Source organism: Euleptes europaea, chromosome 11 (genome assembly GCF_029931775.1).
Source record: "Euleptes europaea isolate rEulEur1 chromosome 11, rEulEur1.hap1, whole genome shotgun sequence".
NCBI classification, from domain to species: Eukaryota; Metazoa; Chordata; class Lepidosauria; order Squamata; family Sphaerodactylidae; genus Euleptes; species Euleptes europaea.
The window spans coordinates 28,121,377-28,142,737 of NC_079322.1; the positions used below are offsets into that span (position 1 = coordinate 28,121,377).

At 45.5% G+C, this 21,361-nt stretch overlaps 1 protein-coding gene across 1 annotated transcript; it reads right to left on the reverse strand.

The window, feature by feature from the left end:
• Nucleotides 1-1,879: 1,879 nt before the first annotated feature.
• KIAA1143 (KIAA1143 ortholog) lies at nucleotides 1,880-18,096 on the reverse strand. Its single transcript, XM_056857732.1, has 3 exons — nucleotides 17,987-18,096; nucleotides 9,917-10,067; nucleotides 1,880-2,130 (listed from the first exon to the last, which is right to left on the reverse strand). Exons 1-3 carry the CDS (start codon nucleotides 18,092-18,094, stop codon nucleotides 1,925-1,927), a joined length of 465 nt encoding a protein of 154 aa, XP_056713710.1. The 5' UTR covers nucleotides 18,095-18,096; the 3' UTR covers nucleotides 1,880-1,924.
• Nucleotides 18,097-21,361: the final 3,265 nt, after the last annotated feature.

Genomic DNA, 21,361 nt, shown 5'->3' on the forward strand with positions numbered 1-21,361 from the left:
CGATACAAATTTGCAGGAGAATGAGGATGCTCTGCAGTTCACAGAGCACCAAGCAAGCAAATAATCATACCCAATAGAAGTTCCTTTGGACATGACTCTCTATGCCTCATGTGGTTGAGGAATCTACCATGTCATGATATGTCAGGGGGTCAAGTGGAAGATTTCCATATATTTATGCAGTTGCTCCATAGTGTCAAGATTGGGAGCAGAGGCAGTTGCTAACTTCAGCCGTACTACAGATGGAAACATTTCATGCAGCATCGTGGTCATAGACCGGCAGGCCCTTTGACATCACAGCGACTCTGCTCCTGAGAATCTAGGAACTTTTTGTGACATGGGATGATGGATGGAAATATTAGGCCTTGGGATCTACAAATCACAAGTTTTCATTCACCTCAGGGAAGAATTCAATAACTTTTTTTCTGAATATAGGATAAGCTCTAGGATAAGCCTGTTAGCACCTGCAAGTTCATGATCGGATGACGGTTCCCCGTTTCCCTTTGGAACAATGAAATAAACTGAATAAGAATCTTTGTCTACTCCCCTGAGGTCTTCTTTAACTGTCCCCTGGTAGCATCCCCAAGAAATAATCCCTTGCTTCTTTTAAAAGTGTCTTATCTTCTGGTTTAAGGAAGCAAGCAAGAAGAAGGAATGGCCAGACCAGCCAGTATTGGTCTCTGCTAGTCCTTGCACAAGAGCGACAGGAAGACTCCTAAGCGGAAAGCGTTTGAGTAGATAAGCATCTGTCTTGGAAGCTTTAGAAATAGGATATCTTTCCTCGGGGGCAAGAATTAGAATGGGCTTGGAGACCCTGTTTGGATAGAGAGGTGGCATATAAATGTTACACACACCTTTATCACTAATGCAGGGAGGGGAGACTCAAACCAGGTTACATTGTTCTCCTCTCCTCCCTTTCAACCTCACAACAACCCTGTGAGGTAGGTTAAGCTGAGTGTGCGCAACTGGCCAAAGATCACCCAGCCAGCTTTCATAGCAGAGCGAGGATTCAAATCTGGGTCTCTCAGGTCCTAGTATGGCACTCTAGCCACTATACCACACTGGCTTAATCGTTTCATTGGGATCTTTTCAAACTTGCTTGGTGTCTCTTACATTCGTGAATAAAAGAATAAGAATTGAAAACCTGGGATATTTTGTGTACCTGTTAAAAAATCAAAACAACCCTGAACATACAGACTAAGAATACGTTTATTTTCTCAAGAACAGTGGACCAAAACTGGAATAAATAGAAAATGATTTCGCTGTCAATTAATGGTGGTATTAAAATACCCACTGAACTAAAAACAGCTGTTGCACACAGCAACTTCATATCAGCTCCTTGATGAAGCTTTTATATATTGGTAATCCTGCCACATGCTTTGTAGCAACGCACGATCCATCCTTGGTTACAGAACACGCTGCACTTATCCAAGCATTTTCCCCACTAGAGGACATTCTGCAGCACAGTTTCCTCTTCCGAAAACCAATATATTCAATGTGATCAGCACCTCAGCAGTTCTTTCAGTCCTCAGAGAGACAACAGAAAACCTTTACCAGAGCAAAATGTTACAATATCCAACCACAGTAAGCAGATTTTACATTTCTACAATAGGGCGATCAGGTATAACTGGGTAAAAAATGCACATCCAGATGTCCATATCTGACAACAAAGATGTGGTCAAGGGGGGAAATGATTAGTTTAAAAGATCAGTCTGCACATATATCGCATGTGCACTTGTAAAAGATTTCAAGCTCTGCATCAATTAGATGGGAAACTAGATGGAATTTTAATTTTGGAAAAACTTCCACAGCTGTACTCCCAACTACAGTTGCAGATTCACACACACACACACACACACGTGTGACTAAGAGTCAAGCACTCTTTCTCTCTCTCGGTTTCCATCACGCACCCAGCTTAATTTTTTACCTAATCATCACTCTCTTCCTCATCAAACGAGAGCAAACTGCAATTTTTCACTTGCTTATTTGTATTTTGGGAGGTTGGAGATACTATCTTCGTCTCTTTTTTCTTCTTACTTGAGCTGGCTGTCAAACCAGAATACTTCTCTCCTGATGGACGCTTGAGCGGTTTTCTAAAAACAATTTTTCCATCTGCAGGATCAGGTTCATCATCTAGAGCAAAAAAAAAAATGGTTTGTACAAACTACACATCCTCTTTCCTTATTTCCCCAAGCTAAAACAAACCAACAGAAAATCTCAATCCAAAAACAACAACATCTAAACACACCATCCCAATTTCATTTCATTGTTAAGCAATCACCATAGAGAGAGCCAGCATGGTGTAGTGGTTAAGAGCAGTGGTTTGGAGTGGTGGACGAGCGGCGGAGGCTAATCTGGTGAACTGGATTTGTTTCCCCACTCCTACATATGAAGCCAGCTGGGTGACCTTGGGCTAGTCACACTCTCTCAGCCCCACCTACCTCACAGGGTGTCTGTTGTGGGGAGGGGAAGGGAAAGTGATTGTAAGCCGATTTTAGTCTCCCTTAAGTGGTAGAGAAAGTTGGCATATAAAAACCAACTCTTCTTCTTTTTTGCTGTTCTACTTGCAAGCCATAATAGGGTCAGGATGCCTTAATGTTTTGCTCCCACTGTTGTATGTAGACTTGAGCCACCGTCTTCTCCCAAGACATTCCTGAAATGTTTCTACGTGCATGCCGTTGGCTCACTATGGTAATTTATGCATCGTTATTTTAACCTCCTTTATTCCCTGTTTCAGCCAGGATCAAATTTTTCAGTACGCACACTATCTCATTCCTTGGAAGCTCAATGCTGTTTCGACGCAAAATGAACCCAGCTTCTTCCATTCCTCTTCTGGCCCAAATTAAACCGTTGATCTTGGCTCATTCCGGAGTCACAAAGCGTGCATACTGCATTAGGGGGAAACACAGAAGATTGGCTTCTCTCACAGCCAATCACAAAGCAGTGTGTAAAGAGGTGGGGATCCAAGTGCTTTCTGCTTCTTCGGAGCTCTTTCTGAGCAAAAGAAAGGCTTTTTAAAAATGAGGCTTGGATTTCTCCCCCCACCTTTCATATTGCTCCATTTTTTGTTCTTTCCCCCCTCCAAGATATTTTATTAATTTTTTAACAAGAAAACAACAACACATACATACATTTACAATCACACAGATTCTATTCCTTCGGGGAATAGATTTCTTCTTACATCTAATACCTCTTATAAGATTATTTTAGTGTTATACAATATACTTAATAAATCCTGTATCTATATAACCTAATCATTATCTATATTATCGCTATTTATGAAATTTTAATCTATTCTTTCAATTTAACATATTAAAAATAATATTGCCATTTCTTCCGTGTTTCTTCCATCGGCTTTTCTTTCATCATGTTGGTTAATCTGGCCATCACCGCAAATTCTTCCATTTTCTGTTGCCACATTTCCAAATCAGGAATGTCCTCTTGTTTCCAAAGAGCTGCCAATACTAATCTGGCCGCCATTGTCAAGTATTTCCACGCCTCTTGCCTTCGGTGTGTACAATCTTCCCCTCTCCCCTTTGCTCCAAGACCGTCTGTCCTTATATTCAGGTTATAAATCGTCAGGAAAATCTATTTTTAAACTGCTTGTCTTCAGCTCCTCTCCCCCGTTCAGTCGCGCCGCCTTCGCTCCCCCATCGCTCGTTCTCCCGATTGCCGCTGCTAGCCCAATTGCACAGCCGCCGCCTCTCAGGGATCTTCACCCCCCCCCCCGATCCGTATCCCTTGTATCCCCGGAGGACGCCTCGTTTATTTCTTTAAAAAACTAGCCCATTTACTCTCCTTTCATTCCACACTCACACAAAGATGGTAGACGCTAGCCTGGTCGGTCTTCGCCGCCGTCCCCCTCACTGAATTCACTGGATTGCGCCTTGTCTGCACGATTGCCGATACACCTGGCTCCCCGAAGGAGGGGGGAGTCCCTGAAGGGGGTTTTCTCCCGGCCCTGATGCTCGGGGTCCCAGTGGGGGGGGGGTTAAAAGTAACGGGAGCGCTACTGGAGTACTCCCTCTGGCTCGCCAAGCTCCACCGGAAGTGCATTTTTTGTTCTTAAAATGCTTTTTTATGCGGCAGTTGGGTTTGGGGGGAAGGAAATCTCTCATGGTAAGCCAATTACAGAGCAGCATTTAAAGGGTTGGGACTTGGTTTGAGCTTGGGAGACTCCTTTTCTGTATTCATGGTTCGATTAGCACACAGTTTGTCCCTGATCATTCAAGCCAATGCATACAGTTTCCCCCAACCAGGGTTACTTTAATGTGCAATGAACCCAGGTCCAAGCAGGGAGATCCAGCCCATGCATAAAAGACCTTACTCATCTGCTTTTGGAAGTTTGCAGAGACAACCTCTTGACACTGGCCGCACGGGATAGGAAAACACTGCTGAGAGACTGAAGCGTCTCAAAAACTGTTTCACTCGGTACCAAGATCCACTGTTGTGAATCAGGAGCAAAGCCTCACGCTCAAACAGTTTTGCAATTTATATGATTTATAGACAACAGAGCATTAACATACCTGAGCTTCTCCATGGCAACTAATTTTTCTTAACTAAGTAACATAATGTTTCAAAAATCAACTGTGTAATAGAAACTTGCCAAAAACACTGTGGCTGATTGATCCTTATTTAATAATGCACTCTATGCCCTTAACACTACTATTATCCTGAGGTTTATAATAAACCGCAGCTGTAATGGAACACGTTACCTTTTTCATCAGGGCTGTCAGGGAAAGCGGAGCAAAAGCTGATTAAACGAGAACAAGGCAGGGTACAGAGCATACTTTACTCGTGACAATTACAGTCTTTTTAAAAGCAATTCAGGGATCCAAACCAAACTCAGCTATGCATTCAAGGAGAACAGAATTTGGTCCTCAGCTGCATGTAAATTCCTGCTCTATACCCTTAAAGACACCAGTGCAGGGGGGAAGCAGAGCAGTGCTGAGCTGGCCTTCTTCTTCGCCCTCCTACCCAAGTTTCTGGTTTCTTTTATGGTGACTTCTCACCCACAGCTTACCCCAATTCCCATCCCAGCCGACAGCTCCATTTACAGCCTCCATGACTTCCCCAGCCCAAACAAAAATCATGCCTGGTCTAGCACAACAACAAGGGGTCTTCCTGCCTTACCAAGTGGTAGATGGTCTGCAGGATAGGCCAATGAGAAAGGGGATTCCAAACTAAAGTAGCTCATGGCCAAGGTAGAAGCACAGCAGCTTGGCTACAGCCACCGAAAGCATTAGACATTATTCTGGAACGACTGGATGGCAGCAGGTTATTCGGATTGGCCACGGGATGGCCAATCTGAGGAGAGAGAAAAAACAAGGGAGACTAGCTCTAAGGGGCTATTAAAATGTCTTTTAACGAAACACTTAAAAAAAAATCAGGCCCTGATCTACAAAGAAAAGTAAGAGACCACTAGCAGACCAGGCAACCTTCCACGGTTTGGAAGACAAGGAACATGTCATGCGCATGAATGCTCTCCCCCACTTTGCACCCTACAATTCTCCTCCTCCTTTCAGTGACAGTTTGCAATTGCATGTGAATGGGGCAAGCTACACTATGCTTTCCTGAGCACAGTTTGCCTGGAAACCAGAACCATAAGCCACAATCAAATCAAGCGTTGAAATTGTGGTTTCCAGACAAACTACAGTTTACACAAGACTTAGCTTCACATGCAATGGCAAATGGTTTGCTAAGGAAAGGAAATAGTGTAAGTACTCATTCCATTGTACATGAACCAATCCAGAGAGAAAGGGCCTGAGAAAGGATGCGCTGGCTCTTGAAGATCCTAAAACCTTTCAATCAGAAACAGCAAGCGAATCCAGGGAGCACTTTCCTCACTCCACATCTGTCAGCAGTGGTGAGCAAAGAAATAAATCAGAGAGGAATGACTACAGGTAAAGTCTTATGCAAGCAGTTTACAGAAGGAATGAAAAAGAGAAGATGAGATCCTAAATCAACTCAGCTAACATGTTGAGGGAAAGCAACTTTGATTTGTGAGTGCTTCCAAAAAAGATACCTCCCTTTCACCCAGGAATAAAATATCTCTCACTCATTTCCCAGATAAAAGAAGAATGATGTTTCCACTGTGCCCTATACTTGAGCCAATGACCTCCAAAAACTGATGAGTTCTCTATAAAAGTTTTGGAGAGGAATTTGTGGAAGCAACAAATGCAGCATTAGAAACCTGGCAAGAATCGCAGCCAAGATTTCAAAGGGGAACATTCAATGCATAGAAATGGGTGGCTTTAGAAGAGGAACAGAAATCAACTTCAGTGTAAAAAAGAAAAAAAGAAAAACATTAACAGATTAACAAAAATAAAACAGGCCGGGGGGTGGGGGAGGAATCTGATAGAGACAAATTAATGCATTTGAAATAAATTCCAATATTCCTAGGGGGGAAATAGGAAATAAGTGAGATGTACAAATCTTTTTAACAAGTACGACATGGTCCACCTGGATTTGCCATGTGTCATGAGTGAAGAACTCAGAAAGACAATGATCCGTGGCAATGAAAACAAGGGGTTGTCAGGGTCCCAGGAACTCCCTGTGTGCTCAGAATCTGCTTGGCATGCAGAAGGTCCCAGGTTCAATCTCCAGTTAAAGGGACTAGGCAAGTAGCTGATGTGAAAGACCTCTGCCTGAGAACCTGGAAAGACACTGCCAGCCTGAGTAGACAATACTGACTTTGATGGACCAAGGGTCTGATTCAGTATAAGACAGCTTCATGTGTTCAAAACACCTTACACCTCTGGGGCATGACAGTATACACCTGCACCAATGACCCAGGACACTGAACTAGGCTAGAGGTGGCATTGGATGGGCTATAGAGGATTGCAAGCAAAGTTCTGCTTCCTGGTGCACCTCCATCTGCACCCTCTGAAGACCTACCTACTCCTATTCATCATAGGATCTTTGGGAATGGCACAGATGTGGCACCGGGGAGAGGGGCTGGAGCGGGAGAGCATGCAGAAATTCAGATAGACCCCCCCTCCACTAAGACAAGCAAGGTTTCAGATCAAACTCCTTGAGTTTGGAGGTATACCCAGGCCAGTAGCAATTCCATCGTCGGGGCATGTGTGTATCACTCTTGTGCATACCACCATTTTTCCTCAGAAATTTGTCTCTTAAAAAGTTGTTCTTAAAACCTTCAAACCAGTCTTTAAACACCTCAGTGTCTTTTTAAAAAAGCAACTTATGGGTAACAGGAACTGGGGACCATACACTTCCTCTTTTCAAAATCCTTATGGCAAACCACTATACTGCTTTTAACAGTTAACTGCTTGGAAGCATCCTCTGAAAAGTCCTCATGAGCGCTCCATCATATTATGAGAGCACAGATGACGGCTATTCCTATTTACTTTGTTTGGGTTGCTGCGACATTGCAAAGGAAAGCGAGCCTCCCTGATGCTCAGCTACCACAGCGCATGAATGGTACTCAGTCGCCAGGGAGGAAGCCCATATTAAATAGGGTGGAATGCTGGGTTTGTGGGCTCCCAGCCAGTAGTTCTTTGAGAAGCAAGACGGCCCTTATGCTGGAGCAAATTTTGTTAGTCTTTGAAGCGTCCCTAGATTCCTATTTTGTTTTACTGCTACAGACTAACATCTGGAATCTATCCCTGCAACAGTGGAGATCATCGAGGCCAGCATAGCATAAAGCTATGGCGAGGCCTCATTTGGAATACCGTCTGCAGTTCTGGTCACTGTATCTCAAAAAGGATATTGCAGAAGTGGAAAAAGCACAAAGGAGGGCAACCGAGATGATTAAGGAGTTGGAGCACCTTTCCAATGAGGAAATGCTAGAGAGTCTGGAACTTTTCAGTCTGCAAAAAAGACAGCTAAGGGGAGACATGGTGAAGGTGGAGAAAGAGAATAGAGGGAGCTTTTCTTCCTCTCCCATAATAATCAGAGGCACCCGATGGAATTGTTGGGAAACAGGTTGAGGACAGACAAAAGGAGATACTTTACTCAACAAGTAACTAAACCGTGGAACTCACTGCCAGTGGGAGTAGCAATGGCCATGAACATATATGACTTTAAAAGGGGAGTTAAATTCATGGAGGAGAAATCCATCAATGGCTACTAGCCATGGTGATTGAAGGGAGCCTCCACCTACAGAAGCACTAAACCTCTGAATACCCGGTGCTGGGAGGCAGGAGCAGGGGAGGGCCTCTGTCTCTATGCCCTGTTTGTTTGGCCCTCCAGAGCAACTGGTTAGCTGTTGTGTAAAACCGTATGCCAGACTACATGGACCACCAGTCTGATCCAGCAGGCCCTTCTTAAGAGGGTAACTGCAAGCCTGCAAGCCTTTGATTTCCTTCCTTACTACCTCCACATGCTTATTCAGTCACTTATTCAGAATGCCCTCCCAACCACGTTTTCCTCATATGCTACCTCACTATGTTAAGACAGTGACCCTCATCCACTTACAGATATCTGAACTGAAAAGAAAATACTGCAGTAAAGACTACTGTAAACTGACTTCCCCAAAGTCAAAAGTAAAGTTGCATACAACAATTGCAGCTCACCAAGGCTGCCCATCAGCTCAATGTCATCACAAACTCCGAAAATACTAAAGCAGCAGTCAGCAATGTACTCTGATGCCTTAGCAGATAATGTGTGGCATATGGTTTAAAAAGAGAGAGAGAAACCCCAAGCAAATTGAACAAGACTAGAATAATATTACAATCTGAATGAGTAAGGACACTTGCTGCCAGGTTTTTGGACTTACACATACATTACAATCTCCCAGGGACCAAATGTACTAGAACAGCAACAGGTGGGAAATCAGTTCTTCTAGAGATAATAATGAATACCTGAAAAAGGCTTTATATACCAATTACCATTTTTCTTCTTCTATGAAATTGTGTATCTTAAGAACCATTTTTGACAGCACAGTAATTCTTTCTTGAATTTAAACGGCAACATAAACATATTTCATAAACACATTCCAGCTTCTTATTTAACATGCACACACAAATTTAGCTTCCACTAGTAAGTTACCATTACAATGTCAAAGCAGTACCATTCATATTTATCAAGGAGTTAGACTGCAGCTAAAGTTACCTCCATAAAAGGAGGGCTGTTCGGATTCTTCTCCCCCAAGAGGAAAGATGTAACTGTGTCAAAACTGCTGTATGTTCTTCGCATAAATGGTTGTATAAGAAACTGCCTTCTTTTGAGTCAGGCCACGGGTACGTCCAGCTGTCTGCCCCTTTGCCCCGGATGCCACTGCCACCCGCTCTTTGCTGTTGCTACGCTCCCTGCCTTCCTCCTATCCTATTACTCGTCATCAAAATGGTTGGGGGGAGTGAGAGAAGGCACACCCAAGTGAATCCCCTAAAGAATCTAAACAACTGCAGCAGCTGCAACATGGACATGTTTTCTAACAGTTAGAGGGGTTCCCCAGTGGAACAGGCTTCCTCAGGAGGTGGTGAGCTCTCCTTCCCTGGAGGTTTTTAAGCAGAGGCTGGATAACCATCTGTCAGCAATACTGATTCTATGACCTTAGGCAGATCATGAGAGGGAGGGCATCTTCTGGGGATGGAGTAGGGGTCACTGGGGGTGTAGGGGGGAGGTAGTTGTGAATTTCCTGCATTGTGCAGGGGGTTGGACTAGATGACCCTGGTGGTCCCTTCCAACTCTATGATTCTATGACATGAGACAGGCAGTGAATTCAATGTCACCCAGAAGGGTGGGAGGCAGCGGCAGTAAAGCAAGATCAGCGGGGGACAAGGAATCTGGGCATATAGGGATGAACATACACCCCTCTAAAGGCAATGCCAAATTATAACAGCAGTTGTTCTGCTGAGTACTCTGAGTGAGAACTCACACAAAACTATGATAAAGTTTTTGCTGTTGTTTTTGCTGTTTACCTCGGGGGGGGGGGGAAAGTTAATATTCCCAAATGTACCTGCAGCCTCGGAAGTGTCTTTTGTCTCTCTTTTAATCTTCATTGCTTCTTCTGCAGTCAGGTCTCCTTTCTTCAGTACAATCACCTGTGGCTGTTCATCTTCCTTGTCACTCTCATTATCATCATCTTCAGGTACCGGGAGCTGCTCCTTCTGCAGGGAACACAGAGAGTAAAATCGCTCAGTCACCCTAGATACAGGGAAGAAGCTGAGACGTTACTGTTGGGAAGTGGACGGGGCCAATATAGATAAATAAGTCTCAACGATTAGCAAAATCAAGCTAGAGCATAAAATTACAACATGGCAGGGGAAATGTAGGCCGGGCTAGAAGGCTTCTGCCCTATGGTGGTGGAGGTGGAAAGTGCCATCAAGTTGCAGATGACTTATGGTGACCCTGTAAGGGTTTTCAAGGCAAGGGACTTTCAGAGGTGATTCGCCATTGCCTGTCTCTGTGTCATGACCCTGGACTTCCTTGGTGGTCTCCCCTCCAAATATTAACCGGGGCTGACCCTGCTTAGCTTCTGAGACCTGACAAGATCGGGCTAGACTGGGCCATCCAGATCTGCTCGATAACATTATTCTTTTACGGGCAATATGTTTCTTATGGGAGGGGGGGTATTCAAACAAAAACGACATAACCCGATTCTCTGGGTTACATAAGCCTGGCTCTAAGAACTGCATTTTTAAGGCAAATACCATTTTTAAGAAACAGATTAAGCTCATATAATAATCCAAACTGGACACAATATCTTGACAATAGCCAAGAAAAAGCACTTTCAGTTAGCAGAGGCAATGAAAGTTTGGTGTTCGGCTAACAGCATCTCACATCCCATTCCTGCCACAGACTCACTCCATGACCTTGGACAAATCACTCAGACAGAGACCTGCCTTGCTTGATTTTTCTGAGCGGAATCATAAGGCAGTATAAAGCAGTTTAAAACATTTACATAGGCCTTTTACATCCCAATACGATCAAGAAAGTTCAACTGATATCGATCCTACTTATTTCCAAGAACATATGATTAGATTGCTGCATTAAATTAAGAAAGTAGGCTAAATATGTAATCTTGCAGAGCTTGCTTATAGATACATAATATTAAAACTTTCGCTTTGATGTATTACCAGCTGGATTTTAAACTATTTCTGGAAGAACATGAGAATTCATTTTATATTTTGGAACCTATTTAAGATAGTTATATTTGAAACAACTCTATTAATTTTAGACTTCTGTAAAGTGCAAGCAGTCAGTTTGCTTCTAAAAGTACAATACTGACAACCTTTATTATGCAGTCTCGCTTGGATGTTTGTGCCACTTCTTATTTCTTCACCTTCAGAACATTCATCAGTACCCACAGAACAGAAAAACTATAAGCCACCATGACATCAAGTGCAGATCTACAAATTGCTTTTTATCACACTGCATAACACTGTCAGAGAAGGGTTGATACAAAGCAAATGGAAATCTTCCTGTTTCTAATTCTGTTGCATTTTTCCCCTCCAAGAAAAAATATTAAACTGGTATAACCCTCTCTTGTTGATCTACCCCATTGGTTCCCAATCTTTTTTGAGTCTGAGCACCCCTTTTTCCACACCAAAAAGTTTTGTGGAACCCCCCCCCAATAACTCTAGTTGTATTTATTAGTATCTGGGGACTGAGAAAATGCATAATGACGAAAAGTTACTATGAATTCAGTAACAATTTTAAATGAATGTGCAGTTTATCAATCACAGCAGCAGCTACTTACATTTGTAAAACAGTAATACGTATACATGCAAGACGTACTAAGGCACATTCAGTTGTGTGGAACAAAGGGTTTCTTGTTGCAACTACTGCCCATCTGTGTAGACCAGGGTGTCAAACATAAGGACCCTGGAGAGCTCTTACCTGGCCCTCGAGCCAGCTGAGGCAGCCACTCCGCCCCCACTCTCAATCTGGGCTGGCGAGGCGTGGCCTGGCCCAAACAAGTGACATTTATATCATATCCGACCCTCCTAGCAATTGTACTGTCCCTGTACAGTACAGACCAAGGACCTGACACAGTACAAGAAAGCCTTGTATGTTTGTATAGTTTGGAGTTTCTGGTGCAGCTGTCTAGAATGACCCCTGTGCTAATAGCGGTGACTCTGCACTCGTGGTGGATGCTTTTTAATTTTGGTTTTAACCCCTGTTTTTAAGCTGTAAGTTGCCTCCCAAAGAAACTCACAGGTATCAGAGTCTAATAAAACGAACAATTAAAGTGCAACGCAAAATGTTCTTTGTGTTGAGAATTCTCACAGTGCATTCTTGGAGGGGAGGCCCGAAATGCTCTTAGGAGCTGGTGTGACCCCTACACCGGTGTCTGTGCCGCTTGTGCAGCGCAGACCGGCTCGGACACTGGTGTAGGGCCACTTACGCCAGCCCCCCTGGACCGCGGTGGCAGTGTGGGGCTCAGGCGCTGGCAGGTCCTCCCGCCAGCGTTCTCTCGGCGCAGGTTCCCGCACAGGAGTCCCAGGAGGCGTTCCTGGGGCACGGAGCTGCAAACCCCTTGCAGCCTGGGACCACCTCACGGGATGGTGGCGCTCCTGTCCCACCTTTTTATGTGGCACAGGCCCGCTTTCCCCTATGGGGGGGGGATCCTTTTTTCCTGGTTTTATTTTTGAAAAAAAAATTTTTTTTCTCCTCCATGACAGCTAGGAAGCCTCTGAGGAGGCTTTTCAGCTGTGCCGTCCTGGCCCCCATGGTTCGCCCCCTCCTTTCAGGAATGCACTGTCAGTCGTGCTGGATCCAAGCATGATCAAGGGATGCCTGGCTGGTCCCCACTCCCATGGCCTTAGCGACAGCACCTGGGCTGAGGGAAGGGAGACCTCATCTCCAGAATACGCTGTCAGATGTCTGGGCACATCTGTTGAGCGGCAGGTCTTTCCCACAGCTAATAATGTACTGATTACTGATCAAGGTGGCAAAATAAATGAGAATTCCAATGGCACCTTAGTGAGTAATACAATTTATTCCAGCACAAGCTTTTGCCAGCGGGAGCTCATGGTAAAACATGGTAGCCTTTATATTAGGAAAGATGACAAATTAACTGTATATGGTACACTATTAATTAATTTGCTTCGTTTATTTCCCACCTTTCTCCCCAATGGGGGCCAAAGTGGCTTACATCGCTCTCTGGTCCTGTATTTTATCCTTACAACAATCTTGAGAGGTAGGTCAGGCTGAGTGTGTGCAACTGTCCCAAAGTCACCCAGCGAGCCTCCATGGCAGAGTGGAGATTTGCACTTGGGTCTCCCAGATCCTAGGATCTTGGCAACCCAGGTTCAAATCATAAGAACATAAGAAAGGCCATGCTGGATCAGACCAAGGTCCATCAAGTCCAGCAGTCTATCGGCATTCAAGATTTAATTGCCCCTTTTTAATGGTTTTGCTGGGCCATATGCAAAGGATCCCTTTTTCAGACCGGCTGTGACCCTGCTCTCTTCAGTCAGTGGACTCCTTGGTACACATCCTTTTGCATTGTCCTTACATGTACCAACTTACACTAAAATGGATTATACCATGTTTTAACAAATGGTCCGCATTTTCTAGAGCAACTTTGGAGCAAAAGGTTCAGTTCCTCTTAGAGGACTCTGACCCTCAGTGCACTTATTTTGTTGCTTGTTTTTTGGAGGCTGCAGAGAAGAGTTGAAGGGAGGTGTTTTTAGAGATGGGTCTTACTTAAGTTTTATGGTTTTATTGTTCAAGACCTCGGTCTAAGAACAGGGGGAAACTAAGAACAAGTCCAGCAGTCTGTTCGCACAGTAGCCAACCAGGTGCCTCTAGGAAGCCCACAAACATGGGACTTCCATATTTTCACAAGAAAAACCGCCACTGCCAATCTTGCCATCCCAGTGGCTCCTGACACAGCCAGAAATCTATTCCGCACGGTCTAGCCCAGTGGTACTCGCTGCATGGCTTGTGGAGAGCCACGCTCGCCACCTCAGCCAAAAGAGCCACATTTACTTCCACAAGGCCTGCACCTCAGGGAGGCTTGCCGCTTACCTGTCGTTCTTGGCGATGGCCGCTACAAGTCGGTAACCACCTGCCAACACAAGCCCTACTGGGCAAGGGCTATACCCACTTCTCTGAAACATGGGGCAGGTGCCACACCAGGGCTCAGAAGCGCCACAGAGGACCCACTTAGCCACGCGTAGCTCCCGAGCCGCTGACCTAGTATCAGTGAACTAGTGGAATTTATTCTGCATAACAATTTGCATATCTAAAAGACACTTACAAATTGCAGAGTAGGTTTTGCATCATGCCCCACTTTTGTTTTTGAAGAACTCCAGGGAACTCAAAATATTACTCATTATTCCATGCATTTCTAACCAGTCCTGATATAGGACACTTCACTCTTTTTAATTCTGGATCTTTTTCCCTCTATGCTTGCTCCTTCACTTCAGAAAGCTAGCTTTATCTGTACTGGTGATACATTTGGAAAGTCCTGACCTGGATGGCCCAGGCTAGCCTGATCTCGTTAGATCTCAGAAGCTAAGCAGGGTCAGCCCTGGTTAGTATTTGGATGGGAGACCACCAAGGAATACCAGGGTTGCTGTGCAGAGGAAGGCACTGGCAAACCACCTCTGTTAGTCTCTTGCCATGAAAAACCCAAAAAGGGGTCGCCATAAGTCAACTGTGACTTGACGGCACTTTACACACACACAAGTATATGAAAATAGCTTGTTGGTATAACTGTGAAACTTATTTCTACACTTTCCTAGGTACAAATATAACAAAAATCGAGACATTTCTGCTTAATCATCACTTTTAAAATTTATGTATGAGCATGCCTGTTTTGTATTTACTCATGACATCATTGTATTCATTTGCCCCATTGATTAAAACAAAAACATTCTGTCTACACACCAAAAATTCAGAATCCAGGCTGCAGCTGCCAGAGTCAAAGAGGCTATTCCTGCTAGCCTCCCCATGGGAAAAAAATACAGACTGTAACAAGAGAAGCTTGCTAGCACAAGTAGGAGCAAGTATGGATTTATCCATACTTGAAACTAATCCATATGGTCAAAGAGAGAGAATCATTATCCATATTAATCATCACCAGTTCAGAACCACAGAGCAGCAGTCATTCTGGATTAATTAATAAACGGATACCTGGGTGAGATGTTAGGGCACAGACTTAAGACAGTTTAATGTGCATTGACTACCCTTAACTTAACAACCATTACCTTATTGTCAGGATGGTTAAAATTTTGAACTTCTACCACCCTTTCTATGCATGTACATCAACGAATCTAACAGTCTTTTTTTGTAAAGCAAAGAACCAGCAGTGGTTTGGAGCAGTGGAGTCTGATCTGGAGAACCGAGTTTGATTCCCCCCTCCTCCACATGAGCGGCGGAGGCTAATCTGGTGAACTGGATTTGTTTCCCCACTCCTACACATGAAGCCGACTGGGTGATCTTGGGCAAGTTACATTCTCTCAGCCCCACCTACTTCACAGGGAGTCTGTTGTGGGGAGAAGGGAAGGTGATTGTAAGTCTCCCTTAAGCGGTAGAGAAAGTTGGCATAGAAAAACCAACTGCTCAAGTGTTGGTATATGAGATCTTCAGCAACTGCTCAGGGTTACACATTTCCTTCCTTTACATTTTGGATGGCTGATTCAGACAACCTACAGCCTTCCCTCTTCACCCTGTGCCTTAAACACCTTCAGAAACCCAATAGTGTTTCCCCAATATACCTGTGATGGGGAAAGCTGCTCCTGTTGAATTTCTCCAGCATTCAAAGCACAGAGGTCCATCAGTCACATTAGGTCTGAAGGAGATACATTCTCAACATTCATCAGCTTAGTGTGGTAGGTCTTGTGGTGTAATGACTGGCACACAGGGCTAGAACTGGGGAGACTTGTGATCAAATCTACAGTGAAGCTTGCTGGGTGACAGGCAGGCAGAAGCGTTCTGGGACTGGAATGACAGCCCCTGCGACTGGCAGAAGCATTTTGGGACTGTAATGATAGCACCCAGAAAGGAATGATGGCCCCTGGGACTAGCAGAAGCATTCTGGGACTGGAATGACAGACCCTGGGACTAGCAGAAGGGTTCTGGAACTGGAATGACAGCCCCCAGAGTGGAATGACATTCCAGTCCCAGAATGCTTCTTCTAGTCCCAGGGGCTGTCATTCCACTCTCAGAACAGAGCTGCTCGTCCCAGGGGCTGTCATTCCAGTCCCATAACCCTCCTGCTCGTCCCAGGGGCTGTCATTCCTGTCCCAGAATGCTTATTCTAGTCCCAGGGACCACCATTCCAGCCCTGGAGCTGTCATTTCAGCCCCAGAACCCTTCTTCTAGTCCCAGGGTCCATCATTTCACTCTGGGGGCTGTCATTCCAGTCCCAGAACCTTTCTGCTAGTCCCAGGGGCTGTCATTCCAGTCCTAGAGTAATGTATCTGGGCCCAGAGACCTTACTGGGAAATCCATTCCACATTTTCTTTGCAACTCTTTTTGAGCTGTAATGTATTTCAGTTGAGCCCATGCAAGTCAATTGGCAGTCCTTGCTCCCATTATCTTCCAACGGACCGTGCACCTCTCCCATTGTTTCTAATGGACTATCCTGTCATTCGTTTTTAGTACATCCTAAATTTCACTGTGGCTCAGGAAAGCTCATACCCTGGCAGAAATTTTGTCAGTCTTTAAGGTGCTACTTGTCTCTGGCTCTTTTCTACTGCTAGTGACAGACTAACACTAATAAGAACATCATGTTCTTATATACCAATGAGACCCACAGGGCCCCACTTTGGGACGCTTCGCCTAGCCTATCTCACAGGGCTGTTGTAGCAACACGGTGAAGGAATCGGGCGCCTTGCACATCACCCTAAGCCAGGATAAAAGAAGAAGGACAATAAACATTGTCCGTCGCCAGGGACAGACTTGAGGCGAGAGCACTTAGAGGGAAGACAGGTTAATGTACACATGAACACATGAAGCTGCCTTCTAGTGAATCAGACCCTTGGTTCATCAAAGGCCGCTTATGCATGGGAGGTTTTGCCAGTCTCTAGATGCACATTTTCCCCATCCAAATTCTCAAAACTCAACAATAAGCCCCCCTGCAGAGTTTTGAGAATCTGAATGGGGGAAAACGTGCATCTAGAGCAGCAAATTCAAGGCAAAACCTCCCATGCAGAAATGGCCAAAGTCAGTATTGTCTACTCAGACCGGCAGCGGCTCTCCAGGGTCTCAGGCAGAGGTCTTTCCCATCACCTACCTGTGTGTGTGTGTGTTAAGTGCCGTCAAGTCGCTTCCGACTCATGGCGACCCTATGAATGAAAGTCCTCCAAAATGTCCTATCTTTGACAGCCTTGCTCAGATCTTGCAAATTGAAGGCTGTGCTTCCTTTATTGAGTCAACCCATCTCTTGTTGGGTCTTCCTCTTTTCCTGCTGCCCTAAACGTTTCCTAGCATGACTGTCTTTTCCAGTGACCCTTGTCGTCTCATGGCGTGACCTAAATACGACAGCCTCAGTTTAGTCATTTTAGCTTCTAGGGTCAGTTCAGGCTTGATTTGATCTAGAACCCACCGATTTGTTTTTTTTGGCCGTCCATGGTATCCGTAACCCTCTCCTCCAACACCACATTTCAAAGGAGTCTATTTTCTTCCTATCAGCTTTCTTCACTGTCCAGCTTTCACACCCATACATAGCCATAGGGAATACGATGGAATGAATTAACCTAGCCTTGGTGGCCAGTGACACATCCTTACACTTCAAAATCTTTTCTAGCTCCTTCATGGCAGCCCTTCCCAGTCTCAACCTCCTCCTGATTCCTTGGCTGCAGTCTCCCTTTTGGTTGATGGTGGAGCCTGCTTAGTCCCTTTAATTGGAGATGCCGGGGCTTGAACCCGGGACCTTCTGCATGCCAGGCAGAGGCTCCACCACTGAGCCCCGGCCCCTCCCCATGGCTCTCCAGGGTCTCAGGCAGAGGTCTTTCCCATCACCTACCTGCCTAGTCCTTTTACCTGGAGATGCCGGGGATTGAACCCGGGACCTTCTGCACGCCGGGCAGAGGCTCTACCGCTGAGCCACGGCCCTTCCCAGCGTCGTTACCTTGGTGTCCACGGTAGGCCCCTCCCGGTAGCCGACTCGCTCCTTGAAGCGGCTCAGGAAAGCGGGCTCCGCGGGCTTCACGTAGGACACCTGGTTCCTTTTGCTCATGGCGGCGGCGACCGAAGGCCCATCGGCGCCGCGTCACTCGCCCTCTCTTTCCGCCCCGCCCCCCACCCCGGGCTGGCCTTCCCGGGGCCACGTGACGAAGGCCGCTGCCCACGTGACGAAGCCCCGCCCCGCCCCTCCATGTCTGCCCCCGCGCCGGCTTCACAGCGGGAGGACAGGTTCCCCCTCAGCGGGAAATTCAAACCGCCGCCATTTTGAGTCGGGGCTCCAGCCTCCCGCGGAGGGCGAGACGGGATGGCTCCCGGGATGAAAAGTAAGGCCGCCGGGCAGCCCGCCTGGCGCGGGGACGGCTTCACGGCCGCTGCTTCTCGGGGGGGGGGGGCAGGGGGCAGGGGGCAGGGGGCGGACTCTCTCATCTAGAGACCGGCAAAACCTCCCGTGCGTAAACGGCCTTTGATGGACCAAGGGTCTGATTCACTCGAAGGCGGCTTCAGGTGTCCGTTAACCTGTCTTCCCTCTACGTGCTCTCGCCTCAAGTCCGTCCCTGGCGACGGACGATGCTTATGGGCGGTTTTTATCCCGGCCTTCCTCTAAGGCGCTTAGGGTGATGTGCGAGGCGCCCTGTTCCTTCACCGCGTCGCTCCAACAGCCCTGTGAGGTAGGCTAGGCGAAGCGTCCCAAAGTGGGGCCCTGTGGGTCTCATTGGTATATCATTGGGGAAGGGGGCGCGAAGCCGCCTTCTGGGGGCTCGCGCCGTTTCTGCTCCCCCCTCGAGGCAGCGGAGAGGCGCCGGAGGTCAACAAAGCCGCTCCCGCGCCTCTTGTGAAAAGGCTCCTCCATTCGGGTCGGCCCTGTTTAGCGAAAGAGGGAACGACGGTAGATGTGATTCCAGCCTTTTAGTAGTAGAAAAGGGCCAGAGTCCAGGAGCACCTTCAAGACTCACAAAAATGTTTTCTGGCAGGGTATGAGCTTCCGTGAGCCACAGCTCACTTCTTCAGATACAGCTAGAAGGTGAATCCATCTGTCTTTAAGTAGAGGAGAGTGAATTCAGACAAGCATCAGTATGTAAATGTTAACAGCATGTAAATGTGAATAGCAGGCGTGATGGGATTAGGTGTGGTCTGCAGAAGGGTCTCTGATGTCCAGGGGAGAGATGGGTGTGGACAAATCAGCATTGCATTCATGGCTCATTACCAATGCTGATTTCTCCACACCCATCTCTCCCCTGGACATCACAGACCCTTCTGCAGACCACACCTAATCCCATCACGCCTGCTATTCACACGTACATACTGTTAATATTTGCATACTAATGCTTGTCTGAATTCACTCTCCTCTACTTAAAGACAGATGGATTCACATTCTAGCTGTATCTGAAGAAGTGAAATGTGGCTCACGAAAGCTCATACCCTACCAGAAAATATTTTGGTTAGTCTTTGAAGTAGAAAAGGGCAAGAGTCCAGTAGCACCTTACTCACAAAAATATTTTCTGGCAGGGTATGAGCTTTCGTGAGCCACAGCTCACTTCTTCAGATACAGCTAGAATGTGAATCCATCTGTCTTTAAGTAGAGGAGAGTGAATTCAGACAAGCATTAGTATGTAAATGTTAACAGTATGTAATTGTGAATAGGAGGCGTGATGGGATTAGGTGTGGTATGCAGAAGAGTCTGTGATGTCCAGGGGAGAGATGGGTGTGGAGAAATCAGCACTGGTAATGAGCCATGAATTCAAGGTCTTTATTCAGCCCAGGTAAATGCATTGACTTTAGTTTGAATATCAACGGTAATTCAGCAGTTTCTCTTTCCAATCCCCCTTTGAAATTCCTTTGTAAGAGAACTGCTACTCTTAATTCTGCAACAGCCTTTTAAATCAGCTTTTAGTAGTACTGATCTGCCCTGTCTCCCCTTTAACAGCTTTTAAGAAAAGCGGAACGGGGAGGTGAGAGGAAAAGTCTGCGGAGCAGCCTCTTCCGAGGGAGGATGACACTTTCAGGACATTCATGCCCGGGAGGTTTTTGCCTTGGATTTGCCTCTCTCTAGGTGCACATTTCCCCCATCCGAGTTCTCAGAACTCTGATCTAATTCAAATTTTTTGAAGTGATTAAGATACTAATGTTAAAAAGTAGAGTTTAAGATAACGATAAAGGTGGTTTATTACAATGAATTAGACACTAAATACAAAGAGAGAAATAAGAATATCAAATGGACAGAGGGGGGAAGAGGGGAAGTCAACTATATTTGTTTAATGATAAGATAGAAATTGTTTATAGTATACACTATATGAATGGAATGATAAATAGAATGTGAATTAGTTTGAAAAATTTAAATTTTTTTTTAAAAAAAAGTCTCAGAACTCTATGGGGGTTTATTTTTGAGTTCTGAGAATTCATTTTTTTTAAATTAACTTTTTTATTTTATTGAGGATACAGAAGGAAAAAGGGAGGGATGGGAGGGGGGAAGGCGCCTGATAAATAAAAACACTATTTTAAATTTAAAAACTTAGTCGATATTTAAGCTATCATTTAACAAGCATTTACATTACATATGGCCCCAGGTTGAGAACCAGTGATCTAGATTGCGGCAAAACCTCCCATGCATAAATGACCATACACTAAGGTTCTTGACTTCTGAGTAAACCACATGGAAGCGATGGTTTTGCTGGCTAGTGAGGACTGACAGATAATTTCAGATGGCTAGCCGCATTACATTTCTTTCTTTTCTTTTTTGCTGTCAAGTCAAGGATGACCCTGTAGGAGCAAGAGACGTTCAGAGGTGGTTTGTCGTTGCCTGCCTCTGAGTCGCATTCCTTGGAGACAGATCACGATGGGTAGCCATGTTAGTCTGTCACTAACAGTAGAAAAGAGCAAGAGTCCAGTAGCACCTTAAAGAAAGAGAGACTTGCTGAATTACAACTAATGAAGCTCAAGCCTATGCATTCTCCGGGACTTAATAGAGATCTGGGATTCCTGTTTCATTACCAATGCTGATTTCTCCATGCCTACTGTGTGTGTGTTAAGTGCCATCAAGTCGCTTCAGACTCATGGCGACCCTATGAATGAAAGTCCTCCAAAATGTCCTATCTTTGATAGCCTTGCTCAGATCTTGCAAATTGAAGGCTGTGGCTTCCTTTATTGAGTCAATCCATCTCTTGTTGGGTCTTCCTCTTTTCCTGCTGCCCTCAACTTTTCCTAGCATGACTGTTCTTTTCCAGGGACTCTTGTCGTCTCATGACGTGACCAAAATACGATAACCTCAGTTTAGTCATTTTAGCTTCTAGGGTCAGTTCAGGCTTGATTTGATCTATAACCC